This window comes from Convolutriloba macropyga, chromosome 3, assembly GCF_964194025.1.
Source record: "Convolutriloba macropyga chromosome 3, txConMacr16.3, whole genome shotgun sequence".
Lineage (NCBI taxonomy): Eukaryota > Metazoa > Xenacoelomorpha > Acoela > Convolutidae > Convolutriloba > Convolutriloba macropyga.
The window spans coordinates 79,120,917-79,148,911 of record NC_134470.1 but is presented as its reverse complement, the minus strand read 5'-3'; the positions used below and the strand labels follow the sequence as shown (position 1 = coordinate 79,148,911).

The 27,995-nt window shown below is 36.4% G+C and overlaps 1 protein-coding gene across 2 annotated transcripts; it reads left to right on the top strand.

Annotated features, from left to right (window-relative positions):
• Positions 1-23: 23 nt before the first annotated feature.
• Positions 24-27,948, top strand: LOC142336493 (uncharacterized). 2 transcript variants are annotated; one of them, XM_075385377.1, is made up of 13 exons: positions 24-1,153; positions 1,464-1,702; positions 6,412-6,581; positions 7,080-7,382; positions 7,740-7,939; positions 8,424-8,471; positions 15,158-15,481; positions 16,092-16,643; positions 17,169-17,395; positions 18,001-18,445; positions 22,765-23,157; positions 23,471-23,742; positions 27,610-27,948. In XM_075385377.1, exons 1-13 carry the CDS (start codon positions 122-124, stop codon positions 27,824-27,826), a joined length of 4,422 nt encoding a protein of 1,473 aa, XP_075241492.1. In that variant the 5' UTR covers positions 24-121; the 3' UTR covers positions 27,827-27,948. The 2 variants fall into 2 exon arrangements, with proteins under 2 accessions (XP_075241492.1, XP_075241493.1); XM_075385378.1 differs by lacking the exon at positions 8,424-8,471 and having other exon boundaries at positions 26-1,153.
• Positions 27,949-27,995: the final 47 nt, after the last annotated feature.

Genomic DNA, 27,995 nt, shown 5'->3' with positions numbered 1-27,995 from the left:
CAATCCATGGCGTGAATCGGTTGCTTTGTTTATTCCACGAACTAGAAAAGTTCTAAGTATTTCGCTTTTGAGGATTTTAACTGTAGTGATTACACCTCAACGCTTTGTTTAATTTTCAGTTATGAATGGAACTGGCCAGTTACCTCCACCGTCAGAACATGTACCAATTACATCAGCCAGTCAGTTGGATTCCTTCAGCTACAAGCCTGAGAAGTTTGTGTCATACCCTCCTCCTACCCAACCGCATATAATGCGGCCTTGGCAGAGCGAACCCTCTACTTACGCTCCAAAACCAGAACCTAACCTCGGATCTGGACAACCAGCCAGAGATTTTGGACACCCTGTGCAACCTCATTATCCACAACAAAATTGGCTTCCTCCACAGTATAACCCTCAAGGTCAACCGCCAACTTCTGCCTATGTTCCAGACCCGTATCCAGGATACGACAGAGGTAGTCAGCATTATGCACCCCTTTCAAACTACAATCCTCATGGCGTAGTCAAGTCTGAAAACGGTCACAGTCCTCGGAATACCTACCCTAGCCCTTTAGCACCCCACGAGATAGCATCAGTACCACAGACACCGGAAAATTCCATGCCTAAAAATTCCGTGGCCGGAGATTTCGACACGCCAGATCCAGACATTCCGCAGTTAAAGCACTACGACCCCAATTGGGAACACTGGGAAATGTTCAAAAAGGACGCTAAATTGACCGAGCTGTTTCCTGGTCAACGTAGCCAGATTAGAAGGTGCTTGCTGACTTGTAAACAAAACATGCGAGATTCCATCATACGCTTAGCCACGCAACCTGTGAAACCTGCAATGTCTACTGTGCCATCACAAGGTAAAGGTCAACATTCGAAGTTATTGATGAACGAGTTGATGTCTGTGAACTTTGAGAAGAAACCGGAGCAGCCATCAGAGTCGGCCGTCAAAAATGAGAATGAAGAGCGAGAGATATCAGCAGAGAAACAGAGACAGCAAATGGAACGCCTGGAATATGAGAGGTTAATGGAGTTGTACGATGGGGATCGTGAGTTGACAGAACGGGCTTTGGAGCAGTACAGAGCTGAGAGGGCGGCTGCAAGTGCTGAAAGTGGGAATGAAGAGTCAACTACAGGAACCAAAAAGAGAACTGCTCGGGGTAGAAAGGTACATGTATGGTTATTAAACCGACGTATTGATAGCTTAACTGACGGAGTTTTGATGATAAATCTCCGACAAGTTTCTATAACTCAGTTGAATATCGGATGTTCAGAATGGTTTCAACTCTTAAGCGTTACTTCACTAGCGGTCATATTGCTAGTGTTTTGTTGTTGCTTAAGCAATTGTAAACAAAACAAATTGGATGAAATTTTAGATTTGCATTGAATGCAATTTGATCTCCAGAGAACTTTAATTGAACTTCGAAGTTTAATTGCGTTTATGTTTTGGTGATATAAACGGTTCAATTTATTATCAGACAGATGAGTCCTTGAAAGTCTCGAATGATGCTGTCATGCCTCCCAAATGGTGCACAACTGCTCGCACAAGAGCCAAAGCCACAACTAATTCATCACCTGCCTCTGCTTCTTTACACATGTCAGACGTCATTCGGGATGACGCAACTCTGGCAGCCCTGGGAATCCCGATTTCAGACGAGGACTCCGACAAAGAAGACGACAAAGTTGGGAGCAGTAAAATAAGCCAAGGCCTCAGAAGGTAATCTCGTGCCAAACAATGAATTTTCACTGGATTCAATTTCTCGCCGTTCTATGACCTGCCCAAGTTTAACTAGTCTTTGGACATAATTGCTTATTTTTTACAACCCCACCTTAGTGGGGGAATATATGCTCAACTCGGTTTTTTGTTGTCATTTTGCTGATCGATATATATCTTAGTGAGGTGTGGATTGTATCATTAGAAGGCCAGTAAAGCGTAGAATATCAAATTAAGATAATTTTTAACTTCGTTTTTTCCCGAGTTATCTTTTTCCGAGTTTCCTTGTTTATTGCTCTCAAGCGAAGTTTGTAGCAATTATATTAGTCCTGTCGGTCTTTTTTATGCGATTTTTTGCTTGACCGATTTTTCGTTTCACCCATTTGACTTTTCGTCCTCAAAAACGGGATAAACAGGTAGCGTCCAGCGGGCATTAAGTGCTCTTAGAGCCTTTCAGCTCACTAGTCTCCAAATACGCGATTCACAGAAACTGTTCTGGAGACTTGTACATAGGTTCACCCCCCCCCCCCCCCCAAATCAGGCCCCCGGTTCACCCCCCCCCCCCCCCCCACGCTCACCTCACGCCCCTTCAATTAAGCTAAAGCTAGTCTCACTATACCGTGGCTAACTACTGATTAAGCCAACCGGTCGACGGTTGTTAGAGAGCAATTCGCCCGACGTTAGTCGGTTATGTTTTTGTTAAAATGTTCCAAAACTTTTGCTCATTTTTTGAAAAATCGATAGCGTTTTGAAAACGATAAAGTTGTTGACGAAAGTAATATGAGTTTTACATTTAAAGACTTTCGTCAACAACTTTATCGTTTTCAAAACGTTATCGATTTTGAACTTCTGAACTTCTGCATCCAACTTGGTTTTTTGGCTAAATTTTTGAAAATTCAGCCTTTTTCATGAAAAATTGCAGGGTGTGTAGACATAAAAATGAATGAAAATCTTAAAGTCATATTAAAGCCTTTTCCACTTCCGCTTTCTAAAAAGGCTTTTTGAATAATTTTTTGAGCGTTCGCTATTTTGAATTGATTTTTAAGCGAAGTTTGATGCAATTATTTATGTTGGTCTTGTTTATGAAAAATTTTTGCTGGAGCGTCTTTGCAGTTTCGTTTTGGAACATTATTCGCTTTCAAGTGATTTTTTACGCTTGATTTCTTAATTTTGATTTGATCTCAATCGCTCTCTTTTGAATTGAAGTTTGTTGTTAAAACAGAAGTAATTTTGAGCGATTGAGTTTTAAGCCGCTATAGTTGAGTGGTTAAGATTTGAGATTGCAGTCCTGAAGGTTGCGGGTGCGAACTCCTAGGAGGGTGGAGGTTTTTGCACCCATGAAAACTTCTGCGCTCAGTTCCCTATATTTAATTTTTGAGAGTTTTCGTTTTGCTCCATCTAAATTTTTCTCTCATTAATAGCCGCCAACTTCTCAACGGCTATTATTTAGGTCCTCTCCTATTTTATAATTTTAAATTTTTGCATTTTATTTGCGAGTTGTCTTCTATCTGTTCACTTTTTTCCGCTTTTTCGTATCAGTGAGCAGTCATATTTCTTTTGTCTTATTACTAAGTATAGTTCGTAACAAGTTTTGTTGGTTGCTGATGAGGCTAAATGAACTTAATTAGTGGTTCGAGATCAGGGTTTTCTGTGTCTTTGACACTAATTGTTGCTTAAAATTGCTTAAAATATTATCGATTTTTTGAGTTTTGTCAGATTTTATTGTTCCCTTTTACTCCCCTTAATGAGCTTTGAGTTTCGATAGTGTTTGTGGTACTTATTGCCGTCTTAACACTTAATCTCATTAATGACAAGTATCATCGGCTGTTAATGAGGGTTTAGTTAATCGAATTAATTGTTTCATACCGTAGCTATAGCTTTCTGTGACTTTTACGCTATTTTTTTCAAGAGTTGTTAGCCTGTTTTTGAGTTTTTCTAAAGTTTGTTGTCTTAGTGTTTGTTGTTTTTCTTGTGGCCTGATTTAAGACCAATTGAAATGTTTATTTTGATTATGCTTTCTAAATTTGTGCAGTTTTTTGTCTATTTTGCTTGTAATGGCCAATTATCTGCTGGTCAAGTCAGGCATTTTTGGTTTTCATTCAATTCATTGAATTGTAGTTGAGGACACTTCTTCTATTTGTTTTAAAATTTGAATTGTTTTAGTGCGCTGTTCTCCTCTTAAATAGAGTGAGAGAACGTTTCTAAGTAGAGCGCATGATCAAAATTTGCTTTCACGATTGTGATTTCTTGTGCACGTGCTGCAATTTTACAGTTTTTAGTGTTCTGATGGTTTTTTTTGCATATCCAATCGTAGTCTTCTCTCGCTCGGTCTAGTGTTTTGTTTAGTCAATGATAACTCTTTGAGGTAATGTTCAGGACTTGTGCAAGAATTTGATTTGTATTGGGGCGCTCTTTTTTAAGATCTGTTCACACGTTTTCGAATCTTTAAGTCAAATTAGAGAAAGAGGAAATGGAGCGAAAAGCGAGCGGTTTTGCGGCGTGAAATGTTTACATCGAATTTTCAACGAGAGTGAGAAAACGGTGTTTAAACGAAAAATCGCTGTCACGATTGTGATTTTTTTGTTCTAGTGCTGCTTTTTTCTTTTTTACTGTTATTTCATTTTTTATGATGGGATTTATTAATAGCCGCACAGCGATAGCTGGGGCTATTATTGGCCTTCTCTTGGTTTTTTTTACAATTCAAAGAATTTGAATTGTATTGGGGCGCTGTCATTTTTTTTAAGATCTGCTCACACATTTTCATGATTTTTGAAATCAAATTGGAGTGGTGATTTTGGTCACGCTGAAACAGGAAATGGAGCGAAAAAGCGAGTGGTTTTGCGGAGTGAATTTTTTTCGCTCTAATTTTAAAGTAGAGCGAGAAAACAGTGTTTGAACAAAAATTCGGTTTCTCGGTAGTGGTTTTTTGTTCACATGCGGCAATTTCACTCCAATTTTTTACTGTTTTTTCGATTTTTTGGATCGGATTTTTTTCTAACTAGTTTTCCCAATCCATTCACAGCCCATTCTGGACCTAGTTTTTTTGTTAGAATCAAAATTACATATCTCACTAGTGGTTTTTTGTTCTCCCTAGCAGCATTTTGAAATTTATTTTCCGTTTTTTTTTTTGTTTTTTTTTTCATCTGGTTTTTTAGAAATGGTTTTCCCAATTCACTCATTGTCCGTTCTAGGTCTAGTTGTTTGTTAAGTCAAAGAAATTTCTTTGAATTGTACGTCAGGACTTGTCCTGCTATGTTTTTTTATTTCGTCGTCATGATTTTTGTTACGACCATATGAGGTCTTAGCCACTTTTTGTTCATTCGTTCATGCAATTTTAACTGAATTGCATGTGTGACGTCATTTTTCGCTCTTAGTGGAGCGAGTTTTTTTGTTCATGCGTGTGATTAAATTTTTGGTCACACTTGACTTACCTCACTCTCAAAAATGACTTCCTCACTTTGAAGTTGACTTTTATTTACTTTAATTCAAAGAGATAAGGTCAAATGGGTGTATGTCACTCTAAATGAAGGTTAATTGAGATCATCTAATAGAGGCAGCAATAAGAATTTTTTTCTGTCTTTTTACTGTTTTTTTAGACTGCCGATCTACGAATCTATTGCGGCTATTTTCTGGCAATCTGCCAGCTATGTTTTTCTAAATGGTTTTACCAATCATCCATTGTCCATTCTAGGTCTAGTTTTTTTGTTTAGTCAATGAAATTTTTTTGAGTTGTTTGTCAGGACTTGTCCTGCTATATTTTTTACTTCGTACAGACTGATTTTTGCTTTGCCTTCTTTTGAAGTTTTTTCGACATTTTGTGTTAAATCAAAACAAAAGAATTTACAATAGAAAAGCACGATCGGCAAAAGCACAATCAGCAATTCATGTTCAAGCTAGGCCCAAGACGCCAAATTTTTGGTTTTAGATACTTTTCAAGAAATCTGATTCAAAGCAAGAAGGAAAACACAAATACTTATTGATAAATTCATTACTATTTTCTTGCTTATAAGGCATATTGAAGCTTACTTAAGCGAACACCCAGATTTCGTTAAATAATAAAAAAGCAAATCTTGATAAAAATGCAAAGTGTTTTTAAAAAAGATCTTTAGAATTGAGAAAAATCGAATTTCGACGGCAGAAATTGCACCGCAATGAGGAAGGCACCGCAACAATTTTTGTGTAATTTCCATTAATTTACAAAAGAGGCATTAGGAATAACAGGGTTCTGAAAACTAGTCGAAAACATTTTTCGAATAAGTTTCTCATTTCCAAGAATTTAAGAGTCTTTTAAATTATGATAGATCATTGAAATTTGGCTAATGGTGCAATTGAACAAAGTTAATGTCAAAAAACAAGGCTAAACTAGATTAACCTGTTTGGCCGAGTTTTAGATGTTCGTAACTTTGTTTTAATTGGACTTAATTACCAGGTATAATGATAATTGGCATTTGTTTAAGTCCCCTTGCCCTCTCATTAGGAAGCAGGAGTAAGCCAAAATTCCAAATCGAAAAATCCTTTAAAAATAACACGTACCTTCAGGATTTTATTTTGTGAAAACAATAAATTTTCATTTTTTTGCTTCTGCGAATTACAATCAGGGTCGTGGGATTCAATCGCGGCAATTTTGCTGCTTTCTTGAAGGCAAGCTTTTGATTAGACGGATTTGTGCTTGATTTAAAAGCGCACATTACTCTGCCTGCTTGTGTTTTCAGACCTATTCTATCAGATGAAGAATACAAGAGTGAGGATCAATCTGAGAAAAGCGAGGACTCGGATGATCAAATGTCCAGTGGAGACGATGACGAAGAATTGGATGACAAAGCACAGTCGAAGTCGAAGAAAAACAGAAGCACTACTGGTTGGCTCTCTAACAACAGAAAAGGCGAGTTTTCACGAAACATCAAAAAGTCGTCGATTTTCGGGGTGTTTCCCATTGTAGCCCCCCCCCCCCACACACACACACACACACACACGAGATTATAGACCCACACGCAATTATAGCCCCCCCATCATGGTATAATGACCATGATGTGGGAGGGGGCGTCTATTGGCTATCTGATCACTAAGATCAGTTTTTTGTGCTCATAGACGTGTACTTTACGATAATTTGTGTTGTAGTCAAACGTCGGTGGAATTGTGTATATAAAAGAATATGATAAAACCAAGCGTGCTGAGAAGTTTGCCATCTTTTTAATTGCTAAATTTAGATCAAAATGCTGTGTTTACGGTAGCACATTTTGTCAAAGCGACTTTTTTAAAAGTTTCCAATTTATTTCGGGGATACAGGATCTGATCTGAAATCGGCGATACATGCTATCAGAATTTACTATGAATTTGAGAGAAATAGTGTTTTTTGTAGTGAATTCTGCTGCTGTTGTAGGTGTTCGTGATTTCTTCGGAGGTGGTGGTCGAGGCGGAGGTGGGGGTGGTGGTCGCAAGCGGGAATCGGATGACGATTTTGTAGTGAATAGTGACGATTACGATTCTGAAGAAGCTGAGGCCCAGGCCAAACACTCCGACAGAAGCAGCGAAGAGGCCGAGGAGTCAGAGGATAGTGGAGACTTCGGGGCAAAAAAGAAGCCGAAGAAGGGCAAAGACAAGAGTAAGAAAGGGAAAAGCAGGAAAAGGAAGGCAGCTTTCTTTGAAGAGGAAGAGGAGATTGTGCCCATGGTGAAATCAAGAGGTACGTCTTCTTTCTGTTTATCTACATGCAATATGAAAGAGACATAAAAACTTAAATTCATTAATCGAGGTCTAGCTTGATATGGAATTGAGCGAAAATTAACTTCAAGACCGAGGATAGCAAACATCAAGTCAACCTTTTCGGAAAGGTGGTCAAAATTATTTCGAATCAGGACCAGCTAAAAGCAAGGTATCGAGCGAATGTAAAAAAGAGGAGAGAGAATTGGATATTATGGGGTACTTATGGGATACGGGGAAGGGTTTTTTACAAATTAGCAATCAATGGAAGAGACATAAGGCAAATGCAAAACATAAGGTAATGGAACATATACGGATCCTGGGAAAATTTTGTTCAAAGGAATACGAGCGACGAAAGCCACCCGGGATTTCTCGGAATTTTTCAAGAAACAGAGGCTAGTAGTGGATGGGGATGACGATAAAGATGGCGATGGTAACGAGGAGGGAGAAAACGGAGAGAAGAAGAGGAAAAACGTGGATGAAAATGAGTCTGATATGAGCGACGACGTCGAAGAGGAAGAATCATCTGATGAGTACCAGGTAATTGCTATCCTTCATTTTCGGGGAATACATTTTTTCTCGGGAGTACATTTTTTTTCATAACTGCTCCTCAAACATTAGAGACAAGAACATTTTCAAATGCCATGAAACAAATAAATTTGGCGTGTATTAACTTGCCTCTTGTTTAATTTTGGATTTGAAATATTTATTTTTTAAAAAATCTGACCGCTACTTCATTCAATATTCCATCTAGGTATTTTATTGGCTCTTATTTTGGTCCACTTATTGGACTAGTTTCAGTTATGCTTAGATCTGGTTATATAACGCGAAGGGGGAAAGTTAGTGATCAATATTTTACAACTCGGCCAGAAAATTTGGTGAGACGAGGACCGGTGGCAATTTTTGCCAAGGTCCTATATGTTCTTTTAGGCACGAGTTTAATCATTTTCAACAATTTATGTTGCTGATTAAATAAATTTTTCGAAGCACAATTATGACCATTTAGCTATGAGCTTTGTTTCAGAAAAAGAGGCCGAACTCTGATGTCGGATGCAAAGATAATAAAAGCCTGGTTTGGAGAATAATGAGAAGAGCCTCGCTCAATTTCTGTTCATTGTGTTGCTTTTTTGTTTTCTCTTGTATGTTAATTGCTCTAGATTTGTTCTCTGACTTTCAAGGTGGAGAACATATCAGATAGCATATAGTTTTATTGGATGTCTGACCAGTCCTTGGAGTTTCATGCCATTCGATGACTTACTGCAAAGCAATTTTAGCTGAGGAATTGATATTGATTGCTCTCCAGCGAATATATTTGCAGCAATTATATTACTCCTGTTGTTCTTTCTTTTTTTAAATTTTTGATCTAACCGTTTGATGTTTTATGTCCATAAACTGGTAAAGCCCGCAGTCATTAAGTCCCCTTGGCGTTATTTTAGAGCTTTACTGGTCTCTAAGATGCACAACGATCGACTTTTTTAGGAAGGCAGATATTAAAAGTGCAATGGTCAATTTTTGAACGCTTGATGGCGTCTTCAAGTCCAATAATGCGTTTCAAGAATAAACGTTTCCTAAGAAATTTCAAGTTTGGACTCATTTCAGAATAATTCTGTTTTTGCGCAATTTGACAATTTGGTTTAAAAATTCATTACAGTCTGCGAATTAATATTCTCATATTTATGACGTGGCTAGTTTTCTTTTTGATAGCCGCTCCTTCGCTTGCTTTGTTTACAACTCGGAGTTGAGTAATGATGATCTATCTTTTTATAGCTGCGAATCTGTTAATTGAGCGTAGCTATAGTGTGCTGTTCTTTGTTTCGTCGTCCGACGTTCTTTTTCGCTTTACTTTTGTTCTTGTACTTTCTTTGGCTTGAATATTTTATATAACTTTTTCACGCTTGAGTAACTGTATCACGCTTGATTTCTTTGCCTTTTTTGTGATCAAAATTATCCTTAGCAAAGGTGGTATCGCCGAGATGTTAAGCTCTCAGACAGTTATCCGGGAGAGCACGGGGGTCACTTAACAAAAATTTTTGTTTTCACCATATGACATCACGATCACTTAAAATCCGCTATTTCTTTATTCATTTATGCAAATTTGATTGAATTGCGTGTGTGACTTCATTTTTAAATATTAGTGGTGCGCGTCTTTTCATTCATTTGCGTGATTAAGATGTTCGTTGTTGGGTTATGGACTTTCGCAAGCGGAATAAAAAGCGTTTTTAACTAAGTAAAAGAATTAATTTCTCAAAAATGAGAGAATAACAAAATGATATTTTACAGTAGAATTTAGAGATTTACAGGAGAGATCTGATTATTAGATCAAGATGGTGATTTGAATTTGGGGATGAAAAAGGACTCAAAAATCAGCTGTATATATACCCATTATCAGTGTGAAAAAGTCAAGATACAAAACTAATCTTAGCACCGTGATTTATAGTGGGGGTCGCAAGGGTTACCCAATATGGTTTGCTTCTGCAAATCAGTCGCAAAGGGAACCATAAATGGAATGCATTTGCACTTTTCTAAGAATTCATTCACACTTCCGGAGATATCATCATCATTTAATACGTGCTGGGAAGATTTTACATCAATTAATCTAACTCTAATAATAGTTATCTAGATTCACCAATTTGAACCGAATATTGATTCTCAGCACCATTTCTTGACGATTCATTTATATAATTTCTTTGATCAAAATCAAATTGCTTGTCTTTCTAATCTGGTAAGTCAAACTTTCTTTCTAATTCTCACTAAGTTTAAGACTATAGTTTGATCGAAATTCTAACATTCGTCGCACGTTATTAAACCTCACTTTCAAAAATGGCTTTTCTCACTATCAAAATGACTTTTCAAAGAGATCAGGAGAACTGAGTATATGTCACTCTAATCGAAGATTATTTGAGAGCAGCTAATAGAAGCAGCAATAAGTTGTACAGATTCTGTATCAAAATTCTACATCTCAGCAATTATAAAAAAGGAAAAAATCTCTGTCTGTTTTTTCTTTTTGAAACTGCAGTTCTAAAAAGCTATCGTGGCTTTTTTCTGGCAATATGACAGCTATACATGTTAAATTTTACAAAATATTGGGCGTTTTATAATATCTTTTACATTAAATAAATGTAAACCCACTAACGTTGGACGATTTAGTCTCTAAAAACAGGCGGGGCAGTTCAATTCATTAAATCGCCTTGGCTGGGCAGTTCATTTCATAAAGTCGACTAGGCGGGGAAGTTCAATTCATAAAGTCGCCTAAGTAAGTGGTCAAAAACTTGCCCGTATTTGCTGCTCTTTTTACCCTGTCACTTAATGCCGTCAATGAAAAGACTTATGGGCTATCTAATGGGGCATAAATTGAATTTTAACTGGTGTCAGTTCATAGCTGTTAGTTTTAATTACTTTAACAGACTTCGATTATGAGATCGCAGAATTTTGGTTTTTAAATTTTGACATTACTTGTTTTAATAAAAGGTTAGAATCTTGTCCGTTTTTCTGTCAATGCCCTGTTGCTCAGGCTTACCTTTCACAGGTCTCATTGGCTTTCTAATTAGGAATAACAAGATTTTTCCCCGACTATATAGTAATGCGAATGGTTCTATTTGATATTTAAATTTATTTTCGACTCTTTTTCCTACTGGCGAGGTCGGCGTTAAATTAAGCTGTGATTTTCATGGTTTTTCCCGTTTCGTTTTGTTTTCTTCACTCAACCATATTAGAGAAATCTTAACTGACAATGCTTTTCGATTAAGCATAATTGAATTTGTTTGTTGGTTTCAGTTTAGAGCTACTGTTTTAATTTTTTTGCGTTACCCATTTTTACAAGATATTATTGAGTTTTTAATTTTTGACCGTGCTCTTTTATCTTTTAGTCCTAATACAGAGGTATAATTGGCTATGTTCTGACTAATGTCAGATAGTTTGATTTGGATAATAATTGGAATATAGTATGTGTTCTAATGACTGACGCAGCTTTTTCAAAGACTTAATTGAATTTCGATTTCCTATTTTCTTATTTTCGATCTCTCCACTTTGTCGACTTTTTCTTCTTTGGTTCTCTAAAAAATGGTGAATGCGTTTTGAAAACAAGAATTGCGAAAAGTTATTTAGATGTTGTTATTAATTGCTCTCAAACTATTGTTGCAGCGATTATATTAGTTCTGTAGTTCCGATTTTTCGCCTGACCCTGTTCACTTTTCGTCCTCAAAAATGGGATAAATGGGTAAAGCCGGGAGAACATTAAGTGCCTGAGTAGCCGGATCCTAATGTTGAAAGTTTGCGCACTCCGGTCACCCCTCAGTGATAACATCCCTAAGCCGCAGTTGAGTACTACCGAAGCCAATTGATTGTCGGTCGTTTGAGGGCAATTTGAGCGACGTTAGTCCATTATGTTTGTATATAATGAATTTGACTTTACTGATTTTCTAAAGGAAGAGTATTGAAATTTATTTGTTCAGAAATTTATTTTGTTTTGCTCGTTTTTCTTTATATACGATTATATGCTTTGATAACCGACGGGCGTTGTACATCTGTTCTGATCGATAGCTAGATCTTTGGTTTTTTCATTTCTTTGGATTGTAAATCACGGCTTGTCCAGCTTTTTATTTCGGCGAAAAGCAATTTGTTTCGCTGTACCTTAGCTCTCATCTTGTTCAACTCCATTCGGGAGACCTTTTTGTTTTCTCGAGACTATTTTCATTCATCCCGCGTTCTGCTTAGTAAATTTGTTAACGTTGGTTGCTTTGAAACGAAATCTTAAATCGTCAGAGTCAGCATCGAAAAAGGAAATCTGAACAGAAACGGTGTAAAACCATATATCCCAATTTAAGATGCGGGCTTGAACTTCTTACGAGGACTGCTATTTTGCTATTCGTATTGCTATTTTGTTAAAATCAAAATAATGAATTGTTCCCTCCGTTTTTGTTGTGTCGAGGGATTTCGCTAGAATTTTTTTACTTCAAAACTTTTGGTCTTTAAGCGGTTTTTGGCTAAGTTTTTCTTTTTTTGCTGGATTTGGGAATCAAATTTTAGTGATGTCAAAACTTGTACATAATGCTCTCGAAAATAGAGAGAAGGTGGTGCTGGGGTTATTTGTCTTCTGTTCTCTCTTGTATTCGATTTCTTTATTCTTTGTGAAGAGCCGAGAAGTCATCACAGTGAAGTTAATTGTCTCATTGTGGTTTTGTTTACAATCAAAGGATTTGGATTGTATTGGTGCGCTGTTTTTTTGCAATCTTTTCAAAGTTTCGATTTGTTTGTCAATGAGAAGTCAATTTTGAGTGATGAGATTAGTCGCACTGGAATTTTAAAGAGGTCAACCAAACGAGTACTGAAGCTAGAAACTGATTTTAAACGTCATTGGACAGGAAATAGTATCTTGAACTCTTGCTAACTGTTCTAATATAACATTAGTGAATGTTTGAATTTTTAGTTGTTCGGTCTGTTGCCAGAAGCCCTACTATCGTGAATGACAAATATTATGAAACTAAAGTTTTCTAACGAGACAAAATGTTTCAGTTTAAATCTACTGATTTTTAATTGCTCTCAAAAGAAGTTTGTAGCAATTATAGTAGCCGTGGTCTTTTTATGCTTTTTTATGAGTTTTTGCTTGGTCGGTGTTTTGTCTGACGCATTTGAGTTTTTGTCCTCAAAAACAGGATTAACAGGTAACGCCCGGAGCCAACTAAGAATGCAATTCACTATAACTGTTTTGAGGAGACAATTTCATGGGGTGAAGGGCGGTTCTTCGCTTTCTCGCACTCCGCTCATACGTTTCACTCCGCTCCCCCGAATGCTAGCATGATTTTGTCTCCACTGGGTACTACCGATGCTACTACCGATGCCAACGGTGCTCGCCGGTCGTTCAGAACAATTCGCCCGACGTTAATCGTTTTTGTTAAACACTACTTTTTTCTTAATACATTTGTGAGTTTTACCCGTATTTGTTTTTCTTGTTGTTTTCTATTCACTTAGAGTCAATAATGGAAAGTCGTTTCTGTTTTGCAAAGAGGCATAAATGAAAAATAACCTTTTGTTCTGTGAATTTTTTACATCATAAATAATGGTTTTTGACTTAAACGCTACTTGTCTGCAAAGGATTTTTGATGAATTGTTCAGTTTTTTTTTACCGTATTATGGATCATTGTGTTTTTTCAATTCTTTGAATTGTAGTTCAGGATTTGTTAGGCTATGCTTTTAATTGCTTCCGAATGAAGTTTGGAGCAATTATTGTAAATGTGTTGGTATTTTTATGCAGATTTTTCGCTTGACCGTTTTGAGAGACTTTTACGCTCTTTTTTGTTTCACGTGATGTAAATTTCTCTCTCATTTGCCTGTGTCGGACAGTCGGATGCGGACAAAATCAAGTGGTGGAAGCTCAAAAGTGCGCCGAAATTGGCGTATTTTTTTCTAACTTTTGTTTATACTGGTTATGATGGTATATTTATTAACCTGTACTGAGTAATTTGAAATCTTCTTTAGTTTAAAGATCCCCCCACTCCTCCCCCTACTGACGCAGCCTGCAATATGTTAGAGCTCTCCCTTGTCGTTCGACAGCAATTACTCCGTTGTTAGTCGGTTGTAATTTTGTCTTTAACTATTTTTGTTTGATCGTTTGATTACGCACGAAGAAATGCGAATTTTTTGGTGACTCCTACTACTCTGCAACTAAATTTGTGTGCCTGATTTTATTTGTTACTGCATTCTTTGTTTTGTTAAAGCGTACATGACTTACTCACTCAATAAAATGGTTTATGCATTCAGTTTTTAATTGTAAATCAAGAATGTAAACTAAATGAAATAGAGGGCATCCAGCCATTATAAATTTAAGGCTATAATACTTAGATTAGTATTCGGAATTTGATTTGAAAATTAAGACTTTTTCAAATCAGAATGCCCTGTTCTTTTACTATGGGGCCTCAACAGTCTATTTTGTGGCTATTGTCCGGCTATGTTTTCTATAACTATGTGGTTTCTAAAAGCCCTTTTCCAGGTCTTGGTTTTTGTGGCTTTCAATGGAAGTCAATGATTTGTGGTTCTTGGCGTGCGCCTGACCCACAATTCTTTTTGGTTCTTCGCGTCGCAAAGCTGAAAAAAGCTGGCAGCTGTTTTTCACCCTATCAAATCCATGTTTCACTATTTTTATGCGCGCGAGGTCATTACTCTCGTTAGTAGTTAGTTTTTGTCAAGTGTTTTTTTGCAAAATTGATCGAAAAATTGCAAACCGGTTTAGTAGCTGTCGCTCCCCTGCATGCTACGGCCAAGCAAGCCTATTTCGGAGGTTTTGTGGGCGGTCTCACCTCCATGTTTTATGTCCACTTATTGGATTTGATTATTTTTCACGCACGCCGCTCAAAAATGTGAAAGGAGAGTCGATTATCAAAAGGGAGGAATCAAAAGGAACGTTGCAAACATAAGTTGGATCTTTTCCGTTTGTGCCTCCCCCAAGCTTAGTGGATGTATATTATTTGCAACCCCCACCCCCCAGACGCACGTGCAATATTTTTACTTAATGATTTACTTCGTGATGACACGTGCTCCGTAAATGGGGGGGGGGGGGGGGGGAGGGGGCGCATAACGTACTGGGGGGGGGGGGCACAAACGGAAAAGATTCAATAAGTTTTGGTACGAATTTATCAAGAAATTTGAAGATGTTTTGATTTGGGGTGAGATTAAACTTTAACCAATGGCGTTGATGAGATGTAAGCTGTCGTGTCAACTATTTGATACCTAATTTAAATATATCCTTACTTCACAAATCTTTAGGCGTCTTCCGATCCAGAAGAGTATGACGTTGGCAAGAAAGCCAAGAGCAAAGCTAAAGCAGCCAAAATGGCCAGACTTAAAGCCATTAGAGAAGCCAAGGTCAACCGACGGAAGCTGAAGAAAACCAGTTCCGATGAAGATCCAGACTTCAGTCCTAAGAAGGGGAGTCCCGCGATTGGAGCCAGGACCAGAAAGAAGGTTGTGATTAATGATGAGTCAGATGAAGATTACGGTGACCGTGACTTCGGCGGCGGTGGTGGGAGCCAGCAATATAGAGATAGCGATGATAGCGATAGAGCGTTCGACTACAACTTGACAAAACAAGTGAGTTAATTGATGATAAATACTAACTATTAATTAATTCTTTTCATGTATAAGTGAACATTTGAAGTTTAAATGAGCCCAGAAATTTTAGAATTTAACATTAGAATTTAAATTAGATAGATAAAAGGAACATAAAGAGGAGGGATAACAAGAACAGATGGCCTAGAATGAACTGCTATAATGAATATTGTTAATATTTAATGTTAACTTCCTCGAAAGAAAGCTACTAGGTGGCCAGATGAACCAAAATCCCGCTGAGATAACAAACCGAACGCAGTTTTGTCTAGCAGCTGCAACAATAACAAAAACTACAGCTAAATGGCCACGGCATGACCAAACGAGCTAAATGCGCAGCTCTTTAACAGTCATGTAGGGGTTGTTTGCTATGCAAAATTTAGTGGTTTTTCTTGGGTTTTTGAAACCGAAAAAAAAACGCGATAATCTGTGAAATTTTACCCTATTGTGATCTTGTAAGAAAGTGTTGGGAACATCTCTTGTCTGCTAAAATAGAGCCCAAAACAGAACACGTTTTGAAAAAACTCTGTAAGTGGCGTTTGTTGCATGATGAAATTCAATTGTGTGTCATTTTGTGAAGACTTCTTTATTTTAGGATAAGAGTGCAATTTTGAAGTTCTTCAACTGTGGGACCTCAACTGAGATTCAGCTGGTTCCCGGTCTGTCTAAGAAGAAATACGATATTGTAGTGCCACTGCGTCCATTTGCCAATTGGAAAGACCTCGTCATCAAATTCCAAGCCGAAAAGGGTCTCAACGAAAAATTGCTTGTTGAAGCCAAATCAGTTATTGACCAGCAGGCAAGGTTAACCAGCTTCCTAAAGCAGTGCGAGTCAATAGCTGTCGATATCGAACAATCAGTTCGAAATTTGTGTAATAGGCAAACCCTAGAGCGCGAAACGGAAGGTGAAGGAGAAAAGGACGATAATGAAAATAGCGATAATGACGATGAAGATCAGATTCAGATTGTTAAACAACCTCAGCTGCTAAATAGCGACTTTAAGTTGAAACCGTACCAGATTATTGGTCTCAATTGGCTGTATGTGATGTTCAAGAATAACACCAATGCTGTGCTTTCTGATGAAATGGGTCTGGGGAAAACTATTCAGACCATCGCGTTCTTGGCTTATCTGAAAGAAAATAATGAGGTAAGATTCAAATTTAGTTGTGTTATAATGTCATCAAATTATGTCATCAAAAGTGTTATTATGTCATCAAATCAATCTGTTATGAAATTGCAGCACATTTTCGAAAACTTTCTTTTTAGGTGTTTTTAGGGGCAACTTTTTTCACCCAGATTCATTTAACTATCCCTCTAACATATGTTATCGCCTTCTGAGGCATTCAGCTGTGTAGACTGTTCATCCCCACAGTTTCCTCAAACCATACATATCCTCAATTTTGAATTTTAATTGTACAAATTATATGAAAATTTTTAAAAATCTGGTGAAATGAAAGAACTAAAGGCCTGATGATATCAGGGTTAAAAGGCAGGTACGCCATTTTTAAGTGATCAGACTCATACTAAAAATGCCGGGTCACTTGGCAATTTCGTTTCTCTGATGTTCCGAGAACTCATCAATAGTTATAGTAGATAAAACGCGAGCTTGTCCTTTAAACAAGAGACGTGAGTCAAATATCAAGTCTGTCATTTTGGGGTGTTTGAATTTTAGGTTTATGGGAAGCAGATGATCATAGCACCCGCATCAACTCTTGAAAATTGGGCACGTGAGTTCACAGACTGGTGTCCGAGTATGAAGCTGTTTCTCTATTATGGGTCGCAAGAGGAAAGAATTGATCTTCGGAGAAGGGCATTAACAGAGAAGGAGGATTTCGATGTTATGATTACGACCTATAACGTCTGCATCTCGAACAAAATGGATCGAACTCTATTCAAAAAGTAAGATAACCGAGATCAAAAGAAGATACGCGATGTATTGTCATTGATCTTATTTTCCAAATTCGGTTCAGTTGAACAAGTTGGACTTTGCGGTTCGTCAGCTCTTACAGAAATGTCAGCAGAAATGTCAACAGCAGTAAAATTAATAAATTGAATCAACGACGCAAATCAGTGTTCTGATGGTCAATGAAAGATTAACAATTTATTAAAGAGAGAAATAAATTTATTTATGACAATGATGTCTAAACGAGTTTACGGAAATCCATAGATATCAAATTATTGCCGGCACAACATACACTTGTAAACAGATTTAATGGTTTCATAATTGCCTCTAAACCCGTCTTTCCCAGTAAAGTTGCCATGTGTATGAGCAATCTTATGCTTAAATTTGCGCTGAAAGTGTTTAGTATATCCTCATAAGATGCGGGAACAGTTTCAAATCTCTGATTTGAGAATTTTATGAATAATTGAGGCAAACATTTGTTCGTTATCTTGATCATTTAGTGGGCCAAATGATGTACAATTTAAACTTAAAAGGACTATGATCTTGTGCATTGTTCAAAAGAAAGTCAGTTTTGGTAGCAATCCTATTTTTGCGTTTATAGGCTGCACATTCAGTATATGGTCATTGATGAAGGACACATGTTACGCAACATGAGTTCACTTCGCTATCAACAACTCATGCGCATCAAAGCCGACAGCCGACTTCTACTAACCGGAACCCCTCTCCAGAACAACCTGGTTGAACTGGTATCCGTTCTGACGTTCGTGATGCCGAATCTCTTCTCACAATACACAGAGGCATTCAAAACTCACTTCCAAGCTTATGCGAACAGAAATAGTAGCGGGGATGAAGATACCTCAGAGTTCGAAACTGCAGTCATAGACCAGGCCAAGATGATAATGAAGCCATTCATGTTGCGGAGATTGAAGAAGGATGTGATTAAACAACTACCGCCCAAGAAGGAATTGATTGTTAAGTGTTTCATGAATGAAGCACAGCGAGATTGCTATAATGATATCAAACTAAACCTAGCCCGCAGTTTTAAGGTGAGGAAGTACCACGAAAAAAGATCGGAAAACACGATATTGAGTCTAAGTACCAAGAAATTGAGAATATTCGTTTCAAGCGTTAAATTAGGTGGAAGTTCAAATATATTGGTTGTGTGATCGCTTCTATTATAGCTGCGAAGCTGTAAGCTGATCTTGGCTATATTGAATTGTTCGGGTTTTTTACAATTCAAAGAATTTGAATTGTACTGGAGCGCTGTCTTTTTTAATAGCCGCACAGCGATAGCTGGGGCTGTTATTGGCCTTCTCTTGGTTTTCTATTTCGTCGTCGCGATTTTTGTTACGACCATATGACGTCACAACCACTTCAAATCTGCTTTTTGTACATTCGTTCATGCAATTTCAACTGAAGTGCGTGCGTGACGTAATTTTTCGCTCTTAGTGGAGCGAGTTTTTTTTGTTCATTTGCGTGATCAAATTTTTGGTCACACTTGACTTACCTCACTCACAAAAATGACTTCCTCACTTTGAAATTGACTTTTATTTACTTTAATTCAAAGAGATAAGGTCAAATGGGTGTGTGTCACTCTAAATGAAGGTTATTAGAGAGCAGCTAATAGAGGCAGCAAAAACTTATACAGATTGATAATCAAAATATAACATATCAGCCTTAAATTAAAAGCCGAATTTTTTTGGTCTGTATTTTTCACTGTTTTTTGAGACTGCAGATCTACGAAGCTATTGCGGCTATTTTCTGGCAATCTGCCAGCTATGTTTTAAAAGATCTGTTCATTTTCATGATGTTTGAAGTCAAATTGGCGAAGTGATTTTGGTCACGCCGAAAAAGGAAGTGGAGCGAAAAAGCAAGTGGTTTTGTGGGGTGAATTTTAACTCAAGTTTAAAAATAAAGAGAGAAAACGGCGTTTGAAAAATAATTCACTTTCTCGATTGTGTTTTTTGTTCACATGCGGTAATGTGACTTCGATTTCTGCTAATTTTTTTCTAATTGGTTTTCCAATCCTTTTTTTGTCGATTTTAGGTCTAGTTTTTTGTTTAGTCATTAAAACTTCGTGTAATTTTGTCAGAACTTGTCCTGCTATGGTTTTTGTTTCGTTGTCTGACGCTCTTTGTTCGTTTTACATTTCACACAGCAAGGCTGAATTATTCTTTCTTTGTGAATGACTTCTTTCTCTCACTAACGGCGTTTGCGCGCGTGACGTCATTTCAATTACTCTCAAATGAGGTGTGTAGCAATTATATTAGTCCTGTCGGTCTTTTTTATGCAATTTTTCGCTTGACCGATTTTTTGTCTGACGCTTTTGACATTTCGTCCTCAAAAACGGGATAAACAGGTAGCGCCCAGCGGGCATTGAGTGCTCCTAGACCCATTCAGCTCTGTTTTAGCTCAAACTGTTTTGGAGACTTACACTTATGGTGTGAAGGGTGGTTCTTAGAGGTTGAAGACCCCTCCACTGTTGACCCCCCACTATTGCTCCCACCTTCACCCACACCCCGCCGTAATTATCAGGAAACTTTCTCTAAGGTTTTATATTAGGTTACAGCATAGTTTCTTTTGGTAATTGAATAGCTACATTTTAACATAACGAACTTTAGCAATTTTTTTTGACAAAACGTGCAAATTTTTTAATCTTTTTGACATTTTCTCTCATTATTCACGTTTTCTAGACGCAGTGGCCAGAAAACATCCTTAAGTGTGTGATAATTTACTGAAAAAATTTTTTTGCCATTGAATAATAGCTTTCATGTTTTTTTAAAATGACAAATTTTAGCGATTTTTTTAAGAAACTTGCAATTTTTTCAAGTTTTTTTTAAAAAAAATTGTTATATTTTAGTTTTCTCCAGCCTCAAGAGCCAAGGAACTTCCTTTAGGGTTTGATAATAGGTTACTGTGTAAGTTCTAGATGTAATTGAATGTTTTTCAAAATTTTAACATCACAAATTTTCTTATTTTTTTTGACAAAAATTGCAGTTTTTCTATGTCTATTTTTGTTATGCAAGTCTTTCCAGGCCCAGGGGCCAGAAAACCTCCTTATGAAATTGGTAAGAAGTTTCTGAAATTTTTTGGACAATGGAATAGTCTTCAACTTTTTAATATCATAAATTTCTTAGCAAATTTTTTGATAAGTTGCCATTTTTTTCAAGTTTTAAATTTTTGATGTTTTTTAGGCTTCCCAGTCTCAAGAGCCGAGAAACTTTCCTTAGGTTTTATCAAAAGGTTACTGTATAGTTTCTAAATGTAACGGAATGTTCAAGATTTCAACACCTAGAATTTTCGCTTTTTTTTACAAAACTTGCAATTTTTCAAATTTCTGATATATTGCCATTTTTCCGGTTTTTCAGCCCAATTGAAAATCTTCTATAGCATTTGATAATAAATTACTGGAAAATGTTTTTTGGTCATGGATTAGTTTTCAACTTTTATCACAATGCAATTTTTCAAGTTTTTTGGAATTGTTTGTCATTTTTTAGGTTTCTCCAGACCCAAGAGCAAAATAACCTCCTCAAGGGTTTTTGTAGGTTTTAGAATAACTTCTAGCTGTAATAGAATTTTTTTCAAGATTTTAATATCATAATTTTTAAAAAATTTGGGGAATTTTTTCAACTTTTTTTTAAATCTTGAATTTTGTCATATTTTCTGCCACCAGGGTACTAGAGACCTCCTCCGAGGTTTGGTGATAAGCTGTCGCGTAGTTTCTAGTGTTATTGGAATGGTTATCAATACATTAAAGACTCCAGCTTTAGAAACTGTTTGATAAAATTTAATTTTCAAATTTTTGGAAAATTATTATCATGTTCCAAATTTATGGATCTTTATGAGCCAGTGAAACTATTTAAAGCTTGAAAAAGGGATACTGGATAGTCTCTTGAGACAATGAAATGGTTTTGAACATTTTAATATTTTGAATTTTAGCAAGATTTTGTTAAAATTTGCTATTGTTTTCAAAATTTTTGGTTGTTTTTGTCCCTTTCCGAGTTTAACGATCATTACAGGCCAACGAAACTTTTCATGTCTTGCAGTTGCGTTACTTAACATAACTCCAGAGACCAAAATTAGTTTTGAACATTTTCACTGCAAAATCTGGAAGCTTTTCTTTATTTCAAATTTTTATTATTTTTCAAATTTTTAAGATATCAGATTTGTATTTGATTTATTTACTACCATGGCTAGAAAACTAAAAGTGGCAGAATCGAATCAAGCTAAAGCTAGTCTCACTAAACCGTGGCTAGCTACTGACGAAGCCAAACGCTCGCTGGTCGTTTGAGAGCAGTATGCCCGACGTTATTCGGTTATGTTTAGTTCCTTTACGTGATTAGATTTTGGTCACACGTGACTTGCCTCACTTAATAAAATAACCTTTGCACTCTAAAACTTTAATTTGAATTTTGTCAAATCTTTTTATCGCTGAATGTTTTTACATAGCTTTTTCAGCGGCGTGGATAATTTTTTCATCTTATATCTATCTGTTTCTATCCTTATTATAAAGGATGCAAGTCTATTTCGCAGCTCTTCCGGCCAGCCGGCTATGTTATGCTTGTAGCAGTCAGAGTATTTGGAAGTAATATAGTCAAGTATAATCAGAGACCTAGAAGTCGATCTGTCGAAAATTGAATCGGAAATATAAACGTCGAGATTTCTGTGGATTAAGTTTTAGTCACATAAAACATTTTTATTGTCTCTATATCAGTTGATTTCCTCTTATGCTTTAACTGTAGCTCAAATATAATACCAATCTTTTAAAGGGAAAGGTGTATCTAAAATAATTAAAGTAAGGGTTTACTCCTACATGCTCTTAAATTACAGAATTTAAATAATTTTTGTAACCCTTAATAAAGATGTGCGATTGAAGCTATCAAGTAAATTTATAATTATTTGGTATCAATTAATGGACATGAATCAGAACATCGCACGTTTGTAATTCAAATCTATATTAGACTACCTCTCGATGCCACAAAAAACTACTGTAACGTACATATCTTAATTGTTAAATCTTGGAGATAATATCTCGATCTTTTCTTTTTTGGATCTTTTCCGTGTGCCCCCCCCCCCCCTCAGTCACAGAGCACGTGTCATTACTTTGTATATAATATATGACCCGTGCGTAGGGGGTGAAAATAATATGCACCCAAGCACACGCTAAACCGGGTGGGGGTGGGCTCAAACGGAAAAGATCCCGTCATTCAAATAGAAAATTAGTTCTCATCTCAGATGAAAACACTTGTGTGAAACTTTGATCTGTGTCTCGAGTTCTCTTACTGAGCTGAATACTCAGCTCTCTTAGTTAGTTAGTTAGTTGGTTAGTTCTCTTACTTGCCTTCATTTCGCTTTCCTTTTGCAGGATAAAGAGGAAGGAAAAGAGGATAAACGGGATAACAGATCTCTCAGCAATGCCATGATGCAATTGAGAAAAGCCACCAATCACAAACTGCTCCATCGGCGCATATTCACAGTCCCAATGATGAACAAACTGGCCAAAATTCTCACTCGTACTGAGAAGTACGAGAGTTCGAAGGAGCATTTCATTGTTGAGGATTTAACTTTCATGTCTGATTTCGAAATCCACCAGCTTTGCCAGGAGTCAGTGAAGACGCGAAAGTTTGCTCTGCCTGATGAAGACATTCTTGACAGTGCCAAGATTAGACAGCTAGATGTTTTGCTGCCCGAGATTAAAGAAAAGGGAGAAAAGGTCTTGCTGTTCAGTCAGTTTGTCATTGTGCTCGATATTTTACAGGTTGGTTTTGAGGCAAATTTTTAGCGCTTTATTAATATCAAATACTCTTGTAAATAAACTCAATAGTGTGACTATTTTAAATTGTATTCAAGCTAAGCTGGTACCATTTATTGCAGATTTTGTGTTATCACTTGCTTTCATCTGATGCTGAGCAATTCTCTATAAGAACCTTACTAGTCTTTAATACTAGTCTTTAAGACAGAATAGATCCGAAAATCCGGAAATAGCTGCTCGGGAGTTAGCGAAATGTTTCCAGAGCCAAAATCTGATTTTTTTTAAAAGAAAAAAGGCTCCATTATTTTTGAAACTTTAGGAATATTTGACAATCCGGAAGCACAAGTTCATTCGACTGGACGGAAGTACTGGAGTGGAACAGCGACTTCTGATGATAGACGAATTCAATCGGAGCTCTTCGGATGACTGCTTTGTGTTCCTTCTTTCCACTCGTGCTGGAGGTCTTGGTATCAACCTCACCTCTGCCAATCACGTCATAATCCACGACATAGACTTCAATCCTTACAATGATAAACAGGCAGAGGACAGAGCACATAGAGTGGGTCAAGAGAAGGAAGTCTGTGTTTACAGGTAGGGTATCATTTTACCCCGATTCATTTAACCCCCCTTATCTTAACACAATATCATTTCACCCCGAAAATTTAGTCAGCATTACAAGCATGTTTTCTCAATTAAGCGAAGATTTCAATCCCATGTTCGGCTGTGAAAATTTCATCAAGTCACACGACGCGTTGCGAAAGGATAATAGTGCCCATGTTAATACTAATAATTACATAAAGTATCGAAATCGTGGTAACATGGTAGATGGGTGAAATAATCGGAGTGAAATGATAGGGGTTAAGCAGCTAATAGGGGTGAGAAAACGGGTCATCATGAAGATAAATTGAGTGGAATTTTATTTTGAGCGTAAACTGTTTAACAAGGAGGCTAGGTAATGTGCGATCGAACATAAAGTTTCGACCCCGCTCATATTTTTGACATCAATCTAATTCAAAATATGTTTCTTTTTTTTTTTTAAAAAAAGATCACTAACAAAGTTGAAATACATCAGTTAAATTCAAACTACAAAAATCAACTTGTATTTCACCTCAAATCAGATGTGATCATTTCCTAATGAGACTTTGCAATACGTCAAGAAGTGCAAAAAAGAGTCAAAGTCAACCATCAGCTGTCAGTCACAAATACTAGGTGGAGTCCTACGTAACGCCGTCGGAGCCGTTGGCAGAATTCGTTGGCGAAAAATTGAAGTAAATAATGCCACCATGGAGAACCAACGATAGTTGCCATTGATCAGATTAAAGAAAGACAACAAAATCAATTACCAAAAATAATGGTAAATTACGGCCAAAAATCAATATCAAATTTTTTCTACAAAAGTCAAAATGCTAAATAGTATTAATTAGAACATCGATTAAAATTTAATTGGCATCAGCAAAAAAACTTGAATGTCTCCTGAGATTTTATGGGATCAGTCCTTACTAAAAATAGGTAACATATAGAAAGAAAAAGAAAAAAAGAGCGAAAGTGGAAAATACGTCAATATTTTCGGAAAAACTTAAGTCAAAACCCATCAGCTCTCAACTGAAAATACTGGATAAGCTCCTTTATACATGCATACAAGGAACCATTGAGATCTCTCATTGTCCAGAATTAGGTATAAGACTACAATAGAAAGTGACAGCTATAGCTAAAAAAATCAAGTGTTCTGATAAAATTTGGAGAAAACGTTGTCGAATTTGTTACAACCACGAGCTATTCATTAAAGCCATCCTATATGATTAACTACTCTCAACATCTGGCTGGTAGAAACTGATAGAAATCGTCATTAATGATGTAGTGTGACACGAAAACAATAAATAGGAAACACAGAAATTGTCAAATTATATTACCATTTATTCAAACCACAAGATTTCGAAAATTCATAATAGAGCCACAACAACAATTATGAACGAAAACCAGTAAAAACATAAATTTTTTCTCAAGAAAGAAGAAGGAAATTCATTTTACATTAGAGACTATGTAGCAAAATATCAGAATTGAGGTTTAGAAAATTCTCCGAATTTCAAAAATTTTGATTTTTTCAAAACCAGTATTTTCAAAACTTTTTCAAAACTAACTTTTCAACTATAGTAAATCAGAATTAACTTTTAACCTCATGGGAGGCTAATTATACCTCAAATTAGTTAATACTAAGTCTTAAGACAACAAATTAACTACTAGTAGTAGCAGAACTCCAAGTTCCACGAACATTTTTCAAAAACACCTTGTTGGTGCCTTTAAAACCATAAGCTATGAATCGAATCGATTATAACTGTTTAGTTGAGGTAATTTTGAACATTAATGAGGCCTTGCTTCAAAATTTCGGAAGCCACAGAGCGTGAGCTGTAGCCATGAAAACTGTCATAAAAATTGTCATGAAAACTGTCATAAATCATAAAAACTGTAAAAGGGTTGTTTTTTTGACCAAAAGTGGAGTGGAGAAGTCATTAATAATATTAAGACACAAGTTGTGAAAATCAAAAACAGGAAGTGGCAGAGTTCAAAAGTTGATCATTTTTTTTCAAATCGAAATTTCAAACCCATTGATACCATTAGCAATCAACTGAAATCATGACATACGATTGTTTATATCTCAAGAAGAAACCACTGAGACCCGTCATTATCCAGAATGTATGATAGCACTGCAATAAAGAAGGACAAGTACAGGCAAGGCCAAAAATTAGTTTACATTTTGCAAAAAATGGTTTTGAAGGCTTTAAAATTGTACGCTATTCACAAAAAACTATATATGTAGTACGCATGCGCTCTCTTTCAAAAGATATTTGACCTTTTATTAAAGTGATGATCGGACAAGGCAACAAAAACAGCTTCCAAATGGGCATATGTCCAAAAGTAAAGTTTTTAGAACTCAGGCTATCGAAGCAATTATGCCAATAGTTAAAAAAACATGTATAAGGATTTAACTCAATCACTAGAAAGAAAATGCAATTTGTGTTTTTTGAGAATAAACAAAAGATTGACATAATTACTAAATAAGTGGCAAAATTTGAAAGGAATCTGAATTTTTGGTCAAACAAAAACGCAAATGCATAAGAGCCATTAGATGTTAACTAAAAGCATTATAGGGGTTCGATTCCCCTCAGTGAAACCAACTGTATCTTTTTATGGATACTCAGTCATGAGACTGCAAAAAGGACAACAAACGCTGGTAAATCAGAAGAATTCATTTCGAATCTGACAATATAGTATATGATTATGGGGCTTCATTCTGACAAAAAAGTGAGCGAGCGGGTAAGAAATGAAATTCGATTGGAGATTTTGGTGGTCTGAATAAACAGAGAAAATAAAACAAAAAGTGCTAAATTAGTTTTTTTAAAAAATACCTTGCCTCAATGGAATTAATGTTTTTTTGATGGTCAAAAACCACGAAAAGACTAAAACTAGCCTTGATAATGCGTCGAGTTCAATATTAATAATTAATTTTTCTATTTGTAACCAGAATAGATACTTTGCGACAAAATGTCAAAATTGAACGGTTCAGTTTGCATAACGATTGTTCGAAGTTAGGCAAAACGACCCGTAAAATTTTTATTCCACAATTTTCTTAAAAGAAACGGAAGTAGAACTAGCCTTCTTTTGAGTTGATTCAAACGTCTGTAAGCAGTTTGAGGTCTATCTCCGGCCTTTTCGTTAAAAAAAGTTAGCCGAAGGAACATTTTGTGCCATTTTTGATGAAAAAGGCTAAATTTTGAAAAAATCAACGATTTTCAAGCTTAAGCTGTCTGATAAAAAAGAGTCAGTAACCCACCTCTGGGTCTTAATGCAAAATCACAATAGCACTATTGTTAACAAAATTAACAAATTTCAGTCAAATTGCGCATAAATTCCGTAAAATGTGAACAAAAACAACGGATATTATTCCATTGTTCACAAAATTTTTGAACCTCGATAACTGCCTAGAAAAATCGAAATTCAAAAAAAAATAATTACATACGCTGTACGGGCTTTCTAATGATATCAATAACAACTCTCTATGATGAAAATATCGATTGGCCAAAATTGACTGAAAAAAATGCCCAATTGAGTAACTAAAGTGGGTCAGAACAACAGAATTTGCGAACTGCTGGGTTACAGCCATTACTTTTGTTTTTTTTCTCCCCTTGCGGAATTATTCAAACGCATACTTAACAAACTAATGCCTGTTTTTGCTCGGATGACGGTTTTTGTCAAATAATAGGTGGACTGGCCCTCGCAATTAATGTATATTCTGACCATTAAAGATTTGGTTACGCAGGTTAACATTTTTACTGATTGTGGGTAATTTTATTAAAAAATAACTGGTACTTACAATTGTAATTTATTGAATTACCATTTTAAAAAAAATGGTAATTCAGTCAATGTCTTTCTGATATGTTTTTGACCATTATGAGTTTTTAGGCTGATTGTGGAGAACTCAATTGACGAAGGTATGCTGGCAATTGCAGAAGAGAAGTTGAAGCTTGAGGAGAATCTGAGTTCGAATGTGAGAGCAGTTCCAACTGATAGCAACGAGGGAACTCCCGCTGTCTCAGAGAACGAGGACTCAAACAGCATTTCTGGACCTCAGCAGTCATCAGATGTCGCCACTTTGCTCGGCAATATTCTTGACCTCTAAATTAAACTGTTTCCTTCTATCTCTTAATTGTGGTCTCAATTTTTCCATTACGAGCTAGCGGTTCTACTTCTTTTCACCCAGATTCATTTAACCCCGCATATTTTAATCTCAAATCATTTAATACCTCTATCACGTAACCCCTCTACCGTTTCATCCCACCAATTTGCAG

Excerpts from the sequence above, each read along its gene's own strand:
- LOC142336493 (XM_075385377.1), top strand. The coding sequence starts at position 122 with ATGAATGGAACTGGCCAGTTACCTCCACCGTCAGAACATGTACCAATT. Across the intron at positions 6,582-7,079 it reads GCTCTCTAACAACAGAAAAG|GTGTTCGTGATTTCTTCGGA; the intron begins GCGAGTTTTCAC and ends CTGCTGTTGTAG. Across the intron at positions 7,940-8,423 it reads AATCATCTGATGAGTACCAG|AAAAAGAGGCCGAACTCTGA; the intron begins GTAATTGCTATC and ends GCTTTGTTTCAG.